General features: G+C 35.6%; 1 protein-coding gene across 3 annotated transcripts in view; it reads right to left on the minus strand.

Moving 5' to 3' along the window:
* Positions 1 to 21,688, minus strand: part of UHRF2 (ubiquitin like with PHD and ring finger domains 2) — a 74,870-nt gene that overhangs the window by 38,280 nt on the left and 14,902 nt on the right. For all 3 annotated transcript variants that reach the window (XR_002176325.3, XM_019934822.3, XM_033858108.2), the window contains exon 4: positions 3,118 to 3,336. Coding sequence is in view for 2 of the 3 variants with exons in the window: in XM_019934822.3 (XP_019790381.1) it covers positions 3,118 to 3,336 (219 nt within the window). In the remaining variant the exon portion in view is untranslated. The remainder of the gene's footprint in view (positions 1 to 3,117; positions 3,337 to 21,688) is intronic.

Here is a 21,688-nt window from a genome sequence, read left to right on the forward strand (position 1 = left end):
GGCTGCTGGGCCTGCGCGTCCGGAGCCTGTGCTCCGCAATGGGAGAGGCCACAATAGTGAGAGGTCCGCATACCACACACACACACACACACACAAAAAGATATGTGATGAGGTGATATTGAAGATCAATGAGGGGAAAATGGGTTTTTCAATAAATGATACCAGGAAAAATGATTATTCATATGTATTAAGTCTAACCCTTACCTCACACTGTACAAAAAGACCTACTTCAAGTGGATTAAAGATCTAAAACAGGTAAATATTAAGCTTTTATAAGGTAATAATGGAGAATATCTTTATGTTTTCTGAGTAAAGTTTCTCCCCTCCACCCCACTCTATGTTTTATTGAGATATAATTGACATACCATTGTATAAGTTCAAGGTATACAACATAATGATTTGATATGTGTATATATTGACAATGATTACCACAAAAAGTTTAGTTAACATCCATCACCTCACATTTACAGTATTTTTTCCCTTGTGATGAAAACTTTAAAGATCTACTCTCTAAGCAGCTTTCAAATATACAGTACAGTATTGTTAACTATAGTTGCCATGCTGTATATTACATCCCTTGAACTTATATATCATATAACTGGAAGTTTGTACCTTTTGACCACCCTCACCTATCCCCAACCCTGACCAACCCCCAGTAGGTTTCTTAAAGCAAGACACAAAAAGTATAAGCATTAGGGAAAATTTTTGAGAAATTCAACCCCTTAAAATTACGACTACTACTCAAACATAGGGAAAAAAGATAAGCCACAGAATTGGAGTAGACATTTTCTCCACATGTAACTGAAATGGTCAAGTCTCTACTCTACTTTAGGAGTTCTCTAGAACTCCTAAAAATCAATGAGACAGACTACCTAATTAGCTACAACAACACACACCAATATTTGAAACAGGATCCTTACAAGATATATCCAAATTGCCAATAAACATAACGGTTCTCAATCTCATTAATAGTCAGGGAAATGTAAATCAAAGCCACAATGGAATACTATTATATACCCACCTGACTAGCAAAAACTCAAGCCTGACAAAAGTAAGTGTGGTTAAGAATGCAGAGCAATGGGAACTCTCATACTACTGTGGAAGTGCAATCTGGTACAACCACTTAAATATTTGGTCCTATCTATTAAAGTTAAAGATGCACAACTTCTACAAGCCAGCAATTCTACTTCTAGACAAGACACATCCTACAGAAACTAACACACATAAGCACCAGGAGAGAGGTATAATGTCATGGCAGCACTGCTTGTAACAGCCCCAAACTATCAACAGCAGAATATATTTATACTTTCCCTTTGGTTATTTATCCATTCTTTCCAGTGAAGGGAAAAGATTTCTAACAATGAAAAAAAATTCCCATCCACAAGCCACAGTGACTCCTTTTTGACTCTTGTATCCCTAACATGTCTAGTAAAAACCTAAATGACAGCAAACATAATCCTTTATAGGACAGTGTGTTTTACTTTGGGGATAGCCATCATATAATCGTTTTCTCATGAGCCAATATTTGCCTATCGATTATTTCCACTCAATCTTAGTTCTAGTCCCTAAAGCCAGAATGCTCCATTCTAACTGTATCTCATAATTACTCAGGAAAACATGTTTTAAATAGCAAGCTTTTTTAGCTCAATGTTATGAGTACTGTTATCTCTTCCCATTGTGTAAACATGCTTCTTTCCACTTCCTACACTCAAGAACATTATAAGAGTCCCTAGATAACTAATTTATGTAGATGCTTTCTCCTTTCCTTCATGATATGCATCCATATCAGAATTTCAGGTTGCTTAGAACTCTGTTAATTGTTACGTCCTTAGCCTGGCAATAGAATCACACTTGTGTTTGTACAAATTTCTGAAACTGTTTTCTAAAAGATAAGCTCACAATATTCTTTTTCTTTATCTTAGGAGTCAGCAAACTTTTCCCATGAAGGGTCAGAGAGTAAGTAGTTCAAGATTCTGTAAGCCTCATGTGCAACCACTCAACAATGCTGTTGAGCACACACACACAAAACCAGCCATGGCCAATACATAAATGGGGATCACTGTGTTCCAACAAAACTTTATTTTCATAAAACAGGTAGCCAGTGGGACATAGTTTACCAACCCCTGCTTTATATTATTAATCATAAGCAGATGCTTGATCTTAGATTTGTCACCTCCATGTTATAACAGATAGGATAATATATGTCCATTATATATATAATACATAATATATATAATCAGTTAACCAGAACTTGACAAGAATGTTAGTTTGGCTGCTTCCCTTAAGTAAAAGAAAACTGTCAGGGTCTTTCTAGTATCCCCAATGCTCAACACAACAAATGTACTTCTAATAATTCATTCTAAAGAAAAGAAATGCACAAAAACATATACACAAAGTTGCTTACTTAAACATTGTAATAAGAACTGGAAATACTTTTAACAGGCTTTTTAAAAAAGTAAATTAGTGACTATTTATCCAATACACTTCATTCAGAAGAACTGAACACAAAACGATGTTTACTATTTCCCCAAGTGTAAAAAGGTAGCTTTGAAACAATGCATAGTACTTTATCACCTGAAGGAAACATCTAAAAGTATTTCTTAAAGAATTAACAATGGAAATATCTGAGTAATGTGAAATCTTGGGTGACATTTTACATTTTGAATTGTCTTCATTAAGCTTGTTTTAAGTTCTTAAATTACTATAAAAGAAAATTTTTGCTACCTTGCAAGTCCAGCAGACAGCTGCCTAGGTAGACATTCACTGGTGTTGTATCAACATAGATCCTCATAGCAACCATAGCTATTGAAATGCTTTTGTATATTATTGGTTTAACCTAGGAGAATCCTGTGGGGTAGGCAAGAATTTCTCTAATAAGATATTCAATTATTTCCAAGGTGCTTTCAAATAATACCTCCAGCCTTAAAGTAGCAATGGAGATTTAAGGGCCATTCTTAATAAAAAATTCTCAAGAATTTATTAAGTTTTCTTCTATGGAAATTTCCATCTTTCATAGATTCCATCTTTTTTTTTTCTTTTTACTAAAGAACGTGTGCTTAATACCTAAAAATTACACTCAATTCAGTAATTAAATAGCATCAGTGAAGAGAATCTTACCCCAAGAAAACAGTCACACGAAGTTCCTTTTTGGTCCTTGAGATCGTCTTCAGTGTGGTAATTTCTGCATCAAACCAAAATCCTCTATTACTAGGACTTTCTACATTGTAATTAACCATGACCACATCACCGACATTTAGTTCATTCCATTTCAAAGTGGTTCTAGCTCGTGGTCGAAGATCCTTGACATTTATTTCTACAGTACCACTTTCCGGATATCTGAGAATAGAGAAAAAAGAATCACAGAACACTGCTTATGATTATCACCAAGGAAGACTAAAATTATATGCAACATGTATAAAAACCTAATCATATTATTCTTAATGGCACTTAAAGTAAATGATATTTATTCCTGATTTTAACTGCCAGAATAAACGAGTCTTGCTAAAATCTTAGTAAGTCATTCTTTGCTAGCTTAGGGATGGTGGTGGTGATAGGGAATAAAGAGTAGGGTAAGTAAAAAACCCAAGTTCTTCTTTTCCACATTTTCTTAACCCATGTTTAAAAATTACTTTAATAAGACTAGATGCTGACCTCCTCCTGAACTTGGAACCAGTTCATCAAGTTCTGCAATTTGCTTTACGCATAATAAGAACATAAACCTAGTACATTTTCAATGGCCTCCATTTTCCCAGAAAGAGAAAGATAAGATTTCAGTTCTTACATGTAGCTAGCTGCCTAGTAATGGCAAAATGAAAAAACAAGAGCAAAAAATCCTGGAATTTTGTATGTATCAGAAAGTAGAACCATGTGAAAAATCTAGCAGAATCTTGATCTTACTTGAATTTCTAAATGTAAACTTAAACCTAAACCTGACCCAAACTTAAAGCTTTACAAGGTTCCTCACTTTTTGGCCTAACATCTGGTATCCATAGGCCCAAAACAGCAATGTAACAGTCCACAATGGTTTCTATAAAATTAAGATCTGTTGCCTTTATGTATTGCTTGCTAAAAGAAATGAGTAATATCTGGTTCCTGCTCTTGGAAAACTCAATCTACTGGGAAAGGCCAAACTACTATAGCAGTGGTTCTCAAACCGGTGGTTCCATCTGTGAACATGCTATAAATGCAGACTCTTAGGCTCCACTTCTGATCTGACTCAGAAACGCCGGGAGTGAGGCCCAGTGATCTATTTTCACAAATCTTCTCAGAAATTCTCAAGCATACTCAAGTTTGATAAGCTACTGTGCTGCAGAAACACAAGAATAGTTAAATATCGTACGGTTCTGTGACAGCATTAACAATGTAGAAAACTAAGGGAAGAAACCATTAACCTTTAACCAACTGAGTGGCCTACTCAAAATTAAAGTGGGCCTGAAGTTGGAAGCAGCTCTAGCAGCTAGCCTTGGCTCTTCCAAATCAAACAAGTACTATACAGGCCTAGGACCCTCACAGTATATCTAACTCATTTATAATAAATGGATATTAACCCTGGGTAGAATTTTAATCAAGTTTCTTCAACTTTTAGTTAATTGGGGAAAGAAAATTCTCAGGATTAGCAAGCGGCCTCAGAAACGATCTGGTCCATTTACCCTCTCAGTACTATAATTCCCCTTTACCACAAGCCTCCCAAATAACCATGCAACCTCTGCTCGGATGGTAAGTGATGAGAGGCCAGCTTTAACCCTAAGAAAAACCATTCTGTCTTCACATAGCTCTGACATAGGAAAGAAAATATACTTGATACTGGATCAAAGATAAACACAGAATGAGTTCCATAGCTTAAGTGCCATGAAGAAATCTATATACTCTCTCCACGAAAGACCTAATCCTTGACAGTCTAAGTCTGTCACCCTGCCCTCCTCTATCTTCTAAGTATAAAACATTTCAAGTGAATTTCCTTCAACTTACATAAGGTTTTGAATCCTTTATCATACTGGTCTCTTCACTCAAAATATGTTCTATTTTCAACCTGCCTGGGTTTAAATTCCATTTTAGCTTCCTACTACCGTGTATCCTTGGGAAAGTTACTAAACTTCGCTGTTTTACATGTGTTTAGTTTACATATGACTACCTCTCATGTGTAAAACGTACCTAATGGTAACTACCTCATACGGCTGTTCTGAGAACTAAAATGGAGAAGACTTGTAACTAGGTATTTTAGGGCTTTTCTAAATCTAAAGTTGTGAATTTGTTTCCTGACTAAATATTCTTAAGGCCATAAAGGATAGAAAACTATTCTTTTAGATGAGATCCTTTTCTCAGCTGTATTGTGATTTTTACATCATGACATTATCATATATCCCTGTATGATTAACACAGTAAAAGAGCGTATTTCACTGGTAAAAAGCTCTCCACTTACCTATGATTGCCAAAATTAGATACCATGAAAGGAAATATTTGTAACAAACTTTTAAAATCATGTTTATTGGAGATGAGTTAAAATAAATCATTGCCTACATCAGAGCAAAGGAATTTAAGCTGTTTGCCCTGAAACTAAGTATGATTTCAGAATTAAAGAATTAGAACATATGAATACATCATCTTTATGTATACAGTAAGTGTGTAAAAGTCATGAAAGTGAAGTATACTTTTTCTAATGCTACCCAGAGATGATGTCAGTTGCTGTATAAAAAGATATAGAAGGGACCCAAAAACTACTTTTACCAAAGTCAAGAACACGCCCAGACTCAAATATCACTATTATTCTTTTCTTGGGCATCTTCATCTACACATATCTTAACATCACATAGAGTGATGACTCAGAAGCTCTGTTCTAACCCAAAATTCTCTCTTCAGATTCACATATCCAACTACATCTCTAACACGTATGCCTCAGGAGCACCTCAAATTTAAGAAATTCCCCCATCCCATAATCTGCTGATGCTCAATATTCTCTAAATTTTCATACTCCCAGAAACTGGAGTTATTCCCAATTCCTCCATCCAGTTACTAAGTCCTCCTTATGCTATATACTGTTAACACTTATTTAATGGAACTGTACCCTTAGTGAAGGCCTGCATTTCTCTGAGACTACTGTCAAGGCTAACACAACTCCCTGTCTTTAGGATTACACCTTAGACTTCATTATACTTTTGCCAAAGATTCTAAAACACAGGTCTGCTTAAAACATTTTGTGACACCTGATAACAATTTGTTCATAGGCTGTGGGAAAACAGGCATTCTTACATTGCTGATAGGAATACAAAGTGGTACTGTCTCCTTGTAGAGGGGAATTTGGCAATACACAGCAAAATTGCCTACATATTTACCTTTTGATCCAGGAATTCCACTTCTACGAATGTATCCCAAACGTTAAGTGACATAAAACCCCAGGAAAAGACACATACACAAGGCTATTTATAGCTGCACTATCTGTAACAGCAAGACTAGAAACAATCAAATGTCCATAATAGGAAACTACTTACTATATGATACAATTATATAATGGAATATTATTCTCCTGTAAAAAGGAATATGACATCTGCTATGGAGAGACATTAACTAAAAAAAAGACCAAGATGCAAACAGCATTTATGTGTGCTTTCTACCTAATGAGTGTGTGTGGAAATATGTACTTGTACATGTACATATATAAGTGTGTAGTATGTATTTGTGAGTATACAAATAATCACACATACATAATTTTGAGACAGAAGGATAAACAAAAACTCATTTAGTTACTACAAAAAGAGGTAAGAAATAGGATAGAAGGAACCAAGATGGACACTTTTTCTTAATGTACTTGTTTTGAAGTTTTACCTATAGGATCGTTTAATGTTTCACTTGATTTTTATAAAAACAGAATTTACAAAATGTGAGAAATCCCTAAAAACCAAAAGCAAAATTAAAAAAGTGCCTTAACTACTGAGAAATACCATTACAAATGACTTGAAAATACACTAACTATACATTATTAGTGGGGTTATATCCATTTACTAAGGACAAAGTAAAAAACATACCAACTTTTCACTAATCATATTGTTTGCAATATTGGTACTGTTAGTCTGAAACCATCATATGAGTAGAATAAAACAAGTCAGTGGTGACATTAATAGAAACCGTGATTTTCAAGGTAAGAGAAAAAATAAGAGATTAAGGATATTAAATGATAATCCCGCAACTCTAAAATTAATTGGAAATATCAATACAAACATTTCCTAGCTGTTTCCAATGTTATGACCTAGAAACATGATCAAAACAAGTATCAATGAACAGCTGACTATACGCTCTTACAAAAAGAACTAGGGCTCCTTAAAGAAATGGCTGAATCCAGGCCTGGGCAGGAAATAGAAGAGCTTGGGACTTCCTATTGTACCTGAATGCAAAGAAACCCTCATTATGTCAGGTTCAACCTGAAGGAGCCTCCACAGGCCAGAGACGAGACAATCTGGGCACCAAAAAGAACTGAGTTAGAGTAAAACAAGTATTAAAATCCATTAGTTCATAATAAGACTTAGTAAAAATCTCACTGACCAACCTCTGGAGGATGCTAGGGAATTTATTCATTCTGAACACTGAAAAAGTTCAAGAATCAATAGTTTATCCTACCTTTTGTATATAACCAACTGCTTGTTGAGGAATGCTCCTTATGAAAAAATTATAGCTAATAAATGAAGGAGAGAATGAGGTATCACTACTTTTACTACATTTCATAAAATAGTGGCTGTAGGTAAAGATTAATGGTTACTAAAACTAGCAAAAGCTGGCAGCAAATTTCACAATGGATGTATCAGGCAGACAACACCCAAATCTTACAACAAAAAAAGAAAGAAGCAGGTATTATGTGCCTCCCAATGCCATGTAATAGGTAAATAAATACCATCTCTAAACTAGTTTTAACAAATAAGGAAATTTAAAACAATCAAGCCTCTAAGTACAGTCGTCCCTCCATACTCATGGGTTCTGCATCCAGAGTCAACCAACCACTGACTGAAAATATTCAGAAAAAAATTCCAGAAAGTTCCAAAAGGCAGTTCAATTTGCCAAGCTCAAGCAACTATTTATATAGCATTTACATTGTATTAGGTATTATAAGTAATCTGACATGATTTAAAGTATACAAGAGGATATGCATAGGTTATATGCAAATATGCCATTTTATATAAGGGACTTGAGCGTCCATGGATTTTGGTATGCGTGGAGGTCCTGGAACCTATCCCCCATGGATACCAAGGGAAGACTGTATAAACTTTCAGGAAACTAACAGTAACAGAGGAACATGTTAAATACCACTACAGAAATGTAATCAGTAAAGTTCAGACTGTGGGAAAACTGAATAAACTGTCACTTGTACAAATAAATAGCAAGGAAGAAAGAATAGGGGAAACCTGTAGGTTGAGACTTAACCTATCAACTACATGCAATGGGTGGATCTTAATCTTGATCCTTATCTGTAAATCCCAAGTATATTTTTAAAAAATAAGTCAGTCTGAACATTGACTGGTTATTTGACTTTAAGGAATTATTGTAAATTTCGTGTGGATTTTTTTTTTTAATGCTTTAGGGTCCCCATCCCAGGATCAGTGACTCATTCTCACAGGAGAGCACATAGTTCTTCCCATGGCTATGATTTACTACAATGAAAGGATACAAAGCAAATTCAGCAAAGGAAAAAGGCACATGGAATCAAGTCTAGAGGAAACCAGGTGCAAGCTCAAGGAGTCCGCTCCCAGTAGTCACACAAAATGTGCTTAATATGTCCAGAATACGACAACATGTGTGTAATGTTACTACCAGGGGTATACAGTGAAGAATGCTCAAGATTTTTATTAGGGATTCATCACATCAGCACTCAATGTCTAGCACATACCAAAATTCCAGACTCCCAGAAGCAGGTGTTCGGCATAAATAATATATTTTTTTGCAGAGTTTGTGCAGAGTGAACCATTTTTATCAAGGAATGATGAGAATCCTCCTGAAAGTTAAGTTCCCCAACACCAGCCAAAGGTCAACCACACACAGACCTTTTAAAGAGTAGTAAATCAGGCTTCCCTGGTGGCGCAGTGGTTGAGAGTCCACCTGCCGATGCAGGGGACACGGGTTCGTGTCCCGGTCCAGGAAGATCCCACATGCCGCAGACCGGCTCGGCCCGTGAGCCATGGCCGTTGAGCCTGCGCGTCCGGAGCCTGTGCCCCGCAACGGGAGAGGCCACAACAGGGAGAGGCCCACATACCGCAAAAAACAAACAAACAAACAAAAAACAAGAGTAGTAAATCTCTGGCCTGATGTTAGCTGTCTTCTGCACACTTTAAAAAGAATCCTTTTAGAGTATTCAACTGAGAAAAAAGATGTCAAGATCAGGATGAACCTACGAAAAATAGAAAGAGTAGGACTAGGAAGCAATAGCCCTTAGACCACGATGCTGTCTTTCACTTTGAAAGGAGAGGAAAAGAGGGTTGAGAAAGAGAAACATGAGAGTGTGATACAAACAAAATCTTCGCCAATCCAATCGTGAGCTCTGGAGCAATGTTGGGCATAATTGCCAGGCCCTAGAACTGCTGCCACACTTAGTCACCAGCTGGAGGATGCCAAGAAAGAGTGTGGCTTTGGCTCAAACACTGTCACAGATATCAAAAGTGCTGTGGCTAAAAGTTATCAGTTAACTGCATTCATTCCTTGCAGGTCAGCAAGTTCTGTCTTGAAGATCTGAGCACTGTGCCCACCACAACTGCTAAGGCTATTTTTGGTTGAAAAAACTTAAGATTTGGGACTTGCTTCAAAATAATCCAGTGGTGGTGCTTGGGGATGCTGGTACGGATTAAACAAGATTGGCCAGGAGTTCATAATGATTGAAGCTAGGTGATGAGTTCTTTCTCTCAACCTCTGCATAAGTTTAAAGATTTCTACAATAAAAAATAAAATGCTCTGCGCTTCAAGTTAAAATCCAAACAAAAGGCTCTTCCCACTTTTTGAAGTTTTCCCACAAGAGTACAAAACTCTAAGTTAACATTCAAGGCTTACAGTGAGGACACGCAGCCTCCTGCCCCAGTCCACCACACTGATTTCTATTCCCCCGATGTAACTGTTTAACTTTTAGCTATTTCTTTTATTTTCCAGCATATTTTAAAGTAACATGCTTACACATTGCTTTTTACTTCCAACTGTTATTCTACCCATCCCTGATGTACAGCTCATTTGCCTCTATCTCTTCTTCCTTATAATTACTAACACAAGGCACTGCTCTAAGTGTTAACGTATTTACCTCTTAGGATAGAGGGAGGCACTATTCTATCCCCGTTTTACAGATATGGCACAGAAGTTAACTTACTTGGACAGGAGTAAGAAGCAGAGACATGACTCAAACTCTGATCACCTGGCTCTAGGACTTATAATCTTGCAGGGATTGACAAAATTTCTTGCTCTTAAGCATGTTATACAAACCAAGTTGTTCGTAAAAATCAGTATTTTTTACAATTTTTTTTTTACATGTTGACTAAATAAGTGTTCATAGCTAACTAATGAAGTATGCTTTAATTATAAATCCTTTCCTTCACAACTTTGTTTTCTGTTGAGTACTTAACCCTTCTTTTTGGTTGCTACTTGCTTAATTTTCCATGTACATATTAATTATCCCCATTCTGCCACAGGTGTTAAAACTCTTCTACGTTCAGACATTTCAGGTACTCTACTAGTGTTCTGGGTTGCAAAACATCTTCTAGAGACCTCTGTCCTATTCTAATCTGGAAAACTTGCTCTTCAGGCTTAGACCTGTTCCACAGCTGTCATGCTGGGATCTCCTTTCATTACTTCCTGTGTTGAATCCTATTTCCTGAATACCATGTTTTCCTCTTTCTTGATTTAAGCCTTGAGTGGGGTAGAAGTGATTAAAATGCTCTTTCATATAAATAAACCAATCCTCTTCTCCTCAGTTTTATTCCATATGCCTACGTCCAAAGTGCCTGGTAAATCCAAGGTCTGAACCTTCCAAAGGTTCTTCGATGTCAATTTACTTGCTTGTTGTTGGCTTATCCTTAGGTTTCAGCTTTTTCTGGCCTAAGTTACGCATCATTTACCCATTAGCTTCTTACCTTCCAAAATTTTGTTGCTTTCTCTTCTGTGTCTTACTTCTATCATATTTTTTGTCCTCGGGGGTTTACGCATTTATTCTTTTACTGTCTTCTAGGAGGGTGTAAGAAGGAGTGAAGACAAACATGCAACTTAATCTGCCATGTTTAACTTGAAATCTTTATTCACCTTTAGTTTCATTTCTTACTACTCACCACGTATCTCCTACACTCCAGCCATACTAATCTACCCTTAGGTAACCCTGTATTTTGTACCTCCTTATCCTTGGTATCCTGTGGCTCTCCTTCAGGAATACAGAAGTATCTTCTCTACCTTATAATCTCAGAACTTTACTCTAAAAGCTAGTTGTACATTTTTCTATCACAGAACTTAACACTACAAAATAGCAAGTTTTCATTGAGAAGCAGATACCACGTTCAAACTTTAGGGTGTTTGGGATATACCAGGCCTACAGATGTTTGGAAACATGCAACTCATTAAATAGAAAAATCTTTTGTATAACTAAAGCTCTTAATAAAATGTAATAAACTGTGACCACTGTGTTTTATGGTAGTTAAGTGGGAACAAAGAATTCTATACAGAGATAATAAGAAAAAGGCGTTTTAAAGATTATGTTTTTGGATTTCTTAAAACGAAGAAACTTGTAGTTAGCTCCAGTTACTTATACAAGTACACAAGAGAAAGTCTTTTTAAGTATAGGCAGCCTCCAACACAGCATTCCCTGCCTCCCATGAAGTCTAATGTACGGCTGAAGATAACCACTGCAAATTCTACAAATTGGTCCAAGTGCTGACTTCTTCCAGCATTTGCACTGGTGAAAACTGCAGGAGACTGAAACATTTTGGGAAGTGTTAGAAGCTTGAAAAACTTCTAAAACAGGGCTCAAGATATCCCCAAAGACCGGAAGCAGAGAAGAAGGAACATACTGAAGCTGACTACACTGTGCCAAGAGCCAACATACAGCTATGGAAGGATAAGACTAGGGTCCTTTTTTTCTCTTATTCTACATGACCTTCTGTTCTTAGAACCTGAAGTCAAGGTATTACCCCAAATACAGGTATAAGTTTATTCTAGTTAGCTACTCTGCATCTTTGAGAATTTAGAAACACTTTGGTGTTATAAAGTCTACATTCTCAGATAAGCCTTAAATATCCTTAAGCTTGTTTTTCCCAGTAACATTTTCATTGCTCCAAATACTCTTTAGATGTCTTTTAGAGATATCCTTCAGAGTACATGCTTTTGATTATCCTGAACTATGTGACATTTTAGCAAAAACCAATTGTGTTTTCAATTAACAAATCATTGAGTAAAACCTGGGGAATTAAATTTCAGGGAAATTGATTAAGCACAATTTTTAAAACAGGTTTGTTATAAAATAGTAAAAGTACATTTCCTTAGGTGACTTGTAAGCTAACTAAGCATTTTAGAAGACTCAAACAGTATTAAGCAAAGCACTATCACTGAAACCTTCCTTCAAAACATGGCTTCCTGGTGTTAAAATGCTTAAATAAGGACAACATTCACCTGGAGGCATGTTCTAGTTTAGCAAATCTTTAATGTCATACTACATGCAAAAAGAAAGCATTTCTTAATCTAACAGATGACCTTACTCAGTTTCACACCTTAAATGTAAAGCTTACTCACAGACAAAAATAACTTACTTAAAACTGCTTACAGTAGGACTTTACATATTACATGGAAATATATCTCACTTGTACAACATGTTAACAATGGTGTATAACTGTTTTAATAGAGGAAACAATGTAATCAGGTTAAAAGATACCTATGCCAAAGATAAATTATTTAAGAGTACTTACCAAAATAACCTGGCTTTATTAATAAATGAAAAGCAGAAAATTTGACTATTATTACTGGATACGTTTCAAGGTTATTAGGGGAAAAAAAGAACATGGTCAAGTAGGTATTTACAGATGAGGAAATTAAAGGTGAATGAGTTCAAAGAAAACAAAGCAAAAAACTCAACCAAAGACCTAGAATTCAAAGCAAATTCTGATTCTAATGACTAAAACTATACAGCCTATAAGAGAACCAATGCTCTGTATACTTAATAGGCTCCTGGCTGCTTTCTGAAAAGCGGATTCCTGGGCTCTACCCCAGGCCCACCCAATGCAGGGAGTGGGGGTGGGATCTGGTATCCCCCAGTAATCTGCATTATAAATACCGTACCTGGGTGAATCAGCAGTGTTGCTGACCATCGTTTTGAGAAACACTAATGTATAAATTTGAAAAGGTGACATCAATTGATAATCTGTAGTCATTTTAACTGATACCTGTAGTCATTTTTCTAAGCACCAAGTGATCTTTTAACACAAGAGAAGAGCAACAATAAAGTCAAAGATCTAACTTCTTCTGCCCTCCTTTTGATTATCATCCATTTAGAACACTGCAAGTCATAGAAAGAGGAAATATTCTAAGTCTTTGGCAAACATGTCAGTAACAACCAAAAAACAATGGGGAGACTGGTCACTGCACCAGGGTTCTGAAACTAAACCTCTCATTTATAGCTCCCTACTCAAGATCAACATGACACTCTGATCTGATTTTTTTAAATCTTATTCCTTTTCTCCCATGAAAACCCAGACATCATTAAAACATTTTTGGGATTCCTTTAGAAATAGATCACATCAATACATTCAAGAAAATCAGTTTTGTTACTTTATAGAACAGCAACTTTTATCTAAAAATACCACTTGATTTTTTTCAGAATTGGCTCACTGACTTCTATTTGCAGTAGCCATAATTAAGAATACTCAAAAGCATGCACCACAAGCTTAGAACAGCTCAAAAAATCTTAAGAGAATGCTGGCAGCAATGACAACATTATCCTAAGACGTTCGCCAGAAGAGCTTTTAATTGTAGCCTAGCGTAAGTTACCCTCCAAGTTCTAAGTGATGCTATGACATTTCCATTTGATCTCAATCTCGTGGTAGAACCTTGACACGCTGTTAAAAGCAGCAGTTTAACCTATTTGGTTTAAAAATCCTTTGAATACTAGCGAGCTATGCATTTTCCTTACAGAAAAAGGCACACAGGTGTTTACTGATTTAAGGTTTCTGTTCTGTGACAGATAACTGGAGAGAATGATAGAAATTTTTTAAATATGCAAACGTAACTGCTTTATAATATTTTATATATACTTATTTATACATTAAGGTATTTTATAAGCATGCTTCTCTCAAAATGAGAGGTAGTATGGTAGAGTGGTTCTAAGTATGTGCTCTTCTGAATCTCAGTCTACCACTTATCACCTATTCAATACTAGGTATATTAACTTCTCTAAGTCTCAGTTATTCCCTCTTTACACTTAGAAAAGTATCCACTTCATTGATTGTTTAATGAGGATTACATGAGATAATCCAGGAAAAGTACTTGTATAGTGCCTGGCACATAGTGTTGTTTTAACAAGAGAATTATTGAACCATGCTTTAAAAAGCGTACTTCAGAATAATTTACTAAAAAGTCAAAACAAAAAGAGTTTGTTTCTGAGGTAAACTGACATTTCTATTTGAAATGTGAACAATATGGAGCATGAGAGATTATATAAGTAGTTTTCATGTCACTATGAAAACTCTCTCATGTTTAAAGATTTCAACTTTGCCTAGCCATAGACAATTCACTACGATATGATACAGAAATAAAATAACTTTCATAAGCATTTTCCCTCTTTATATATATACTTCCTTGTTCAAACTACTATGTGTTTTCTAGCTTACATTTCTCTTTATAGAAATCAGCTCCAATTTATAAATCAAGGTCTCTAAATTAGAACACTAAATTTAATAAAGCAATTTAAAAAAGCAAGTCACTAACAAGACTAGTATTCCCAAATTCACTTTTAACTGACCTGTAAATGTACCTGTTGAATACTTAGAAGAAGGTATATGGGGAGATTCTGAGATCTAGTTTAACCCTAAGTCCAATTCAGAAGGCTTGTCTTAGAACGACTGACTTGATGCATTTAAGAGTCTAATTCAAAGGAAAGCCAGAACTAGATCTCAGAATATTCAACTACTACAGAGTATTTTCCCCCACTCAAGAATTTACCAATACTTAACGGTTGATGGAGCAGACAGAAGAAATAAAGAATACTTTTTAAACAGTGGTTCTGGAGCTAATTCTGCAACTACTACTCCCATGTTAACCTTTCCTTTTATATGGTCTGGGTTGGGGTTTGAGTTCTTAAGAGGAAGTGCAAGTTTGGGGAATTCAGAGAAATTATCAAGTCAAAAGAAACATTATGTGAATGATAATATACTAAAATTGCCACAAAACTCAAAACAGAATATTTCAATTGGTTAAAAAGGAAAAAAAAGAATGTACCAATACATCATAAAAGATAAATTCTCCACAAACACATGATGGATACTGCTTTCTATGTTAGCCAAGGTACAGATAAAGACTGCATAGTGGAAAATGGTCCCTCATTTAAATGATACAGATCATTTAGCTGGAATGAAATATAATTTCTTTTAGAAAAAGACTTAACTAATCCTTTATGTATATGGAAACGAAATGGAAAAATCAACAAGCCATAAGCCACCTATACCGGTACTAAAATAAAGATGAATACTCAGATTCCTCAGGTATTGTATATCATCTCCAGCCTTTAATGTATTTACTATGTTTAAATTGTCATATCAACCCCTTTCCCCCATATTGGTTCTTAGTAGCAACTGATAAGGCTGTACAAAAGGGAATCAGTGAGTGGTTCTTAAACTTGAGTATACATATTAACCACCCAGAGGACTTATTAAAACACAGACTGCAGGGCCACCTTCAGACAGCGATTCATTACATCTGTAGTAAGTACAAAAACTTGGATTTCTAACAAGTAATGTTGATGTTCCTGGACAGGACTATACTTTGAGAACCGCTAGTCTAAGGCAGTGGTTCTCAACCATGGCTACACATTAGAATCACAGAGGAACTTTTGAGACAGCAATCCCCTGAGGTCCCAAAGATCAATCATACAAGAAGTTATGGAGGTGGGTCCTAGGCACTGATATTTTTAAAGCTTCCTAGACAACTAATGTGTAGCTAGGGTTGAGAACCGCTAGTCTAATTAAGAGGAATCTAAACCAAATCCACTAAGAACAGATGTTTCTTAGTACAGAAGCAGGGTAAGGAATTAAGCCTTTATCTGTTCATAAAGCAGCCAAATGATGAGTAAAGATTAAATTCAGTAGTGTGGCCTCAGTTGCTTACATACCCAGGGTTTAACTCAAAGTTGTATGAGTGCTGTCTGCTTTAAAACCCAGGCCAAGTCTAAAGCAAGTCTTTAGGTCATACAAAATGGTTGACCTTTGAAGTTATGTAGGCTATTACCAATTACATGTACCATGTTTAAGGCAGAATGGCAATAATGCATATTGGTTAACCCTTAAGCTCTGGAGTCAGACAATTTAACAGATGTTACCTCTGGCAAGTTATGTAAGTAAGCCATGGTCTCTTCATATGGAAGTTAATGTAACTAACATTATAGTTATTGTAACGATTACATGAGCATTCATGTAAGAAGTTAGCTCAGAGTCTGGCACATGAGAGTTAATGTAATTAAATTGCTGTAAGCTATGCTATAGACATATTAACCTACCAGAAACACTAAGGCAATGATTGCCCCTTTCCCAGTCTACTTGCCTATAAGTCAAGATCATGGCTCATCACCACAATTAGCTTCAGGATCTCTACTCTCACAAGACTGCAGTCACAGATTTGTGAATTTAGATGTTCAGGACCCTTAAAATTTTTAAACCTTACGTAACTACAGAAAGTAACTAATGGGAATAAAGACATCTTTTAGAAAGCTATGGAAATATACAGTACAAGCTTACTATGAAATAAGGGAAAATTTGATGTTCTTTTTCTTTAATTGACCATTTAACCACTCCACGGGTTTATAATTGCCTATATTACCTTGACATTTGCTCATTTCTGAATCCCCTTCCCTTTTGTTTTCTGCCCAAAATACCACTAAAAACAAAAGTTTCAAGCAGGCATAGTCATTCCCCAATAAACACACTTTAGTGGTGTGATCATTTTGTGATGTATAGAAATATTGAATCACTATGCTGTACACCTGTAGCTAACATAATGTTGTAGGTTAATTATACCTCTTATACTATAGGATGGTTCTAATCAAAGTTTTGGTGAGGGTGTGGAGAAATTGGAACCCTCATACACAACTCATGGGAATGTAAAATGGTGCAGCCACTTTGGAAACAAGTCTGGTAGTTCTTCCCAAGGTTAAACATAACTGCCATACAACCCAGCAATCTTGCTGCCACATACATGCCAAAAAACTAAAACAAATGCCTACACAAAAAAAATAGTACATGAAGGTTCCTAGCAGCAAAAAGTAGAAAACACCAGTGTCCATAAACTGATAAATAAACAGTGGTAATATGGAGCATTATTTGACAATAAAGGAATATGGTACTGATATAAGCTCCAACATGGATGAACCTTGAAACATTATGCTAAGTGAAAAAAGCCAGTCACAAAAGACCACATGTTATAGGATTCCACTTATATGCAATGTCCAGAATAGGTAAATCCAGAGTCAGAAGATTCCCGATTGCCTATGGCTGAGAGGGGTTGGGGGAAGGGCTGGTGGGGGTAGGGAAACAGGGAGTGACTGCTAATGGGTAAGGGGTTTGTGGAAGACCAAAATGTTCTAAATTAGATTGTGGTGACTGTTGCACAGTTCTGTTAATATACTAAAAAAAAAACATTGAATTTTACACTTTAAATGGGCGAATTGAATGCTATGTGAATTATACCTTAATAAAGCTGCTTTTAAGAAGTTAAAACTTTACAGAAGATTTAAGAATCCGTTGGAATCTAAATCTCTAAAGTCTAGATTTAATATTTGTACTGCTAGCTCTTTCTCCCAAAGTACTTACTGGATTGGTTTAATCCTAAAAATACACAGCCCTTGCTAAGGCAAGGGTGATGACAGATGAATAGTACAGAATAGCCATCATGAAAAAACAAAACAGAACAAACCCACATATATGTTCTTTGTAGCAGGCACTTCGATGTTAACTCCACAATTTTGCTTTATATTATTTGCAGTAGGAAGCTCTCAATTCAGTCTATATTCATCAAGGAATCTATAGAAAAGGGACCCCTGAAAACAGTAAAACTCTTAAACCTTAAAACATTTCAAACAGATCTCTTAACATAACCTGCTTTTTATGCACTCAGAATATTTATATCCATAATTTTGAGAGGAAAAATGGAATAAGGTTAGCAAACAAATGATTTCACTAAGATTCTAGAACAATGTCAACTACTAGATTTGGCTTTTGGGAGTGTTGTTTTGTGGAACACATCTACCTAATAAGTAACATTATAAATTTTAATACGTATCACTTCTCACAGATTAAAAATTGTTTTAACTATGCTGACTGGAGTGGGGATTGAAGATGCAGAGTAGTATACCTACTTAATCTTGTTCTGAGACAGCAATGCTTTTAATGAAATTCATTTCAAAGACTGAGAATTCATTTAGCCTGGTTAATATATTAGGACCTGTAGGTCACTACAAAAGTAACCTTTGAACAGTGCCATTTTAAACTGACAAACACTGCAAATCCCAGAAGAATTCCTTGAACGGGTTTCCTTGGTCCCATGTACAATACCTCTCTGCACTGGCTAAATGACAGGCTGTTCAAAACGCACTCGCACTGCTGCACTCAGAGTTTGGAGACAATTAAGCAGATTACTTTCAACTTTATGAGAAAAATGAAGTTAATTCATTGAGAGAAATGACAGATTTAGAATCATAAATGGAATGGGATGGCAGCCTTATGTACTTAAAGTCTATTAAGTACAAAAAAATTGTCTGACAAATACTGTTTTGGAAGTAAAAATTAGAGTGATTGGATTAATGACCTCTAACTTTATTTCCCTTTGCAATGTAACATTTCTAGTAATTCCCCCTGTCTAAGGTTGAAGATAGCCAACGCTTGTTTTTGTCTCCTTCTCAGTGCAGACCATTCTCTATCTTTAGAGATTTGACTGGTAGGAAGTTTATGTTATCCTGAAACCTACCTTCTATGTTGTACAGAACTTTCACCCAGAGCTTTTAAAATATGAAAGCTATCTTGATCCCAGTCTTTTCAATGTAAATACTTAGTTCTTTTAGCTATTCTTCATGTTGATTTTACATTTTGACCTCTACTCTAAAGATGCACCATGTCCTGTTGGTATTATTCTTAAAGTACGAAGATGGAAAACAATATTCCAAGTAGAGAATAACCAGGCCAGTAAAACGGTAGCACCACCAGTCTTGTTCTAGATATCTTACTTCTAATAAAACATCCTACAGTGTAACTATTTGATAGCTACATTCTATTAACTAAGTTGGAGCTTACTACTCAATAAGAATCTATTACTACTGCTAAGCCATATACTCCACAATCTGTCTTCAATGCATCCTCCGTCCAAGAATGTGAGAACTTGTTTAATAAGTTATTGAAATTAACATGAACTTGACTATAGTTTTTAACTTTTCTGATAACCGTGACGAAAGAAACTTTAACAGGATTCTTTATCACATCCATATGGGATCATGATTTTTTCTAGATGCTTATAACAGCCTTTTGTTATCTGGGACTCTTATCCAGAAACTCAACTATTTTATTTATTTCATACTTTACTCTGTATAGTCCTTTTCTCTTTTTGAAGATATGAATGACATTTACTAAGCTTCTGATATCTTACGTCTCAAAGAAAGTTCAGCTACCATATCTTTAAGTTGCCAACACTGAAACAATTCCATCATGTAAAATTATTTTGGACAGATAATTTTAGTCTTCTCATGCATGTTGGGTTTAGACCAACATTCATTCTAATCAAGACAAACTTCTTCATTAAAAAATAACCAAATAAACACTAAGATACTGTGATTTATGTTCTAACATTGTACCAAACTCAGGTCTATCCCTTGGAAAGTCTTATTCCAAAACCAACTAAGAGCCCCTAAAACTGTAAAAAATTTAATAAGCCTTAGTTTACTTAGTGTTTAAAGCTTCTTACCCTATTTCTACACTGTGCCATTCTATACAATTTTTCTTGGGGGGGGGGCCAAATAATAACTCCTTTATTGGCCAGAATCAGGTCCCAGGTAGCAGGTTTCTGAGTTATTTCTTCTTTTCTCCAAGAAATAGAATAAAAACTTGAAGCAAATCAAGAACTCCACTTGTTGACAGCCGATATACAGATAGCTTAAATCCTCCACTCTTGCCTCTTTGCCATGGTATTCATAAACCCAGACACTGGTTACTATTAACACATCAACTCCAATCCCTTTCTATCCCAGGCTCGATTTACCAATATTGCCAGTCCTGGCCAATCCAAGATATTAATACCCATGCTAGTTGTTGCTTCTATTATCATCTACTATGGTAAAAAACAGTATGACTGCACATTTGAAATAAGCCACGTTGGCAAGTTAACTAAAACCATAAGAAGTATCAGAAAAGATGAAAGGGATCTACTTTTGACCCCTTTCCAGGTATCCTGGAAATCTGAGTTGACACCAGTCTTTTATACCATTTTTGCTAAGAAAAATCAAAACCATTTTAGGATCTTGAACTCACACCTGATAACGATTTGGTTTCATACTTTCTATACATATTAAAATATCACTTGAATGAAGACAAAGATCATTTAGTGTTGAATAAACATTAAATCTTTCCCCATAGTAACTTTTGTACTAGGATTTTGAAAATAGGTAAGGAAAATAATTCAGTGTTAAAGTCTAAGCCCTCAAAGCAAGTTCTTAATACTGTTTTCACATGAACATTTAAAAACATTTTGTTGTATAAAATGGATGACTAATAAGAACCTGCTGTATAAAAAAAATAAATTAAATAAAATTCAAAAAAAATTTTTTTGTTGGGAGAGGGGGATTGGGAAGTGATTGCCGGGCATATAGTTTTTTGGGGGGAAAATAAAAATGTTCTAAGAGTAGTGTGTGATAATGCACAATCCTATGAATATATTAAAAACAGTGAATTGTACCCTTTAAATGTATAAATTTTATGTGAATTATCCCAATAATAGCTTTTAGAAAATATTTCAACCTCATTCTAAAGGCTATTACAGGGATTTCCCTGGCTGTCTGATGGTTGAGACTCCGCACTTCCACTGCAGGGGGCGTGGGTTCGATCCCTGGTTGGGGAACTAGGATCCCACATGCCCCACGGCGTGGCCAAGATAAATAAATAAATGAATGAATGCTATTACATTACACACTGTTATATACTTTCTAGAATATTATTAAAATACATAGCAAAAACCCTAATAGAGGACCAGACAAAGAGAAACCCTTACATATTAAATTAAGCCAGGTATTAGGATACCCAAAACAACAAACCACTTAGGAGCCAGATGCTAAATGTTGAGGAGCTCTTATTATATTACAACCACTAAACAAACAAAAACAAATGGTACTAGACCGAACATGACCCCTAGATGATTTCTTCTGAAAGACTATTATTTGAAAACAATCTTGAGATAGAAGATTTTTTTGCTTCTACAAACAAAAACATGAATGAAGTCCTCAATAGCATGA

This window comes from Tursiops truncatus, chromosome 6 (genome assembly GCF_011762595.2).
Source record: "Tursiops truncatus isolate mTurTru1 chromosome 6, mTurTru1.mat.Y, whole genome shotgun sequence".
Classification (NCBI taxonomy): Eukaryota; Metazoa; Chordata; class Mammalia; order Artiodactyla; family Delphinidae; genus Tursiops; species Tursiops truncatus.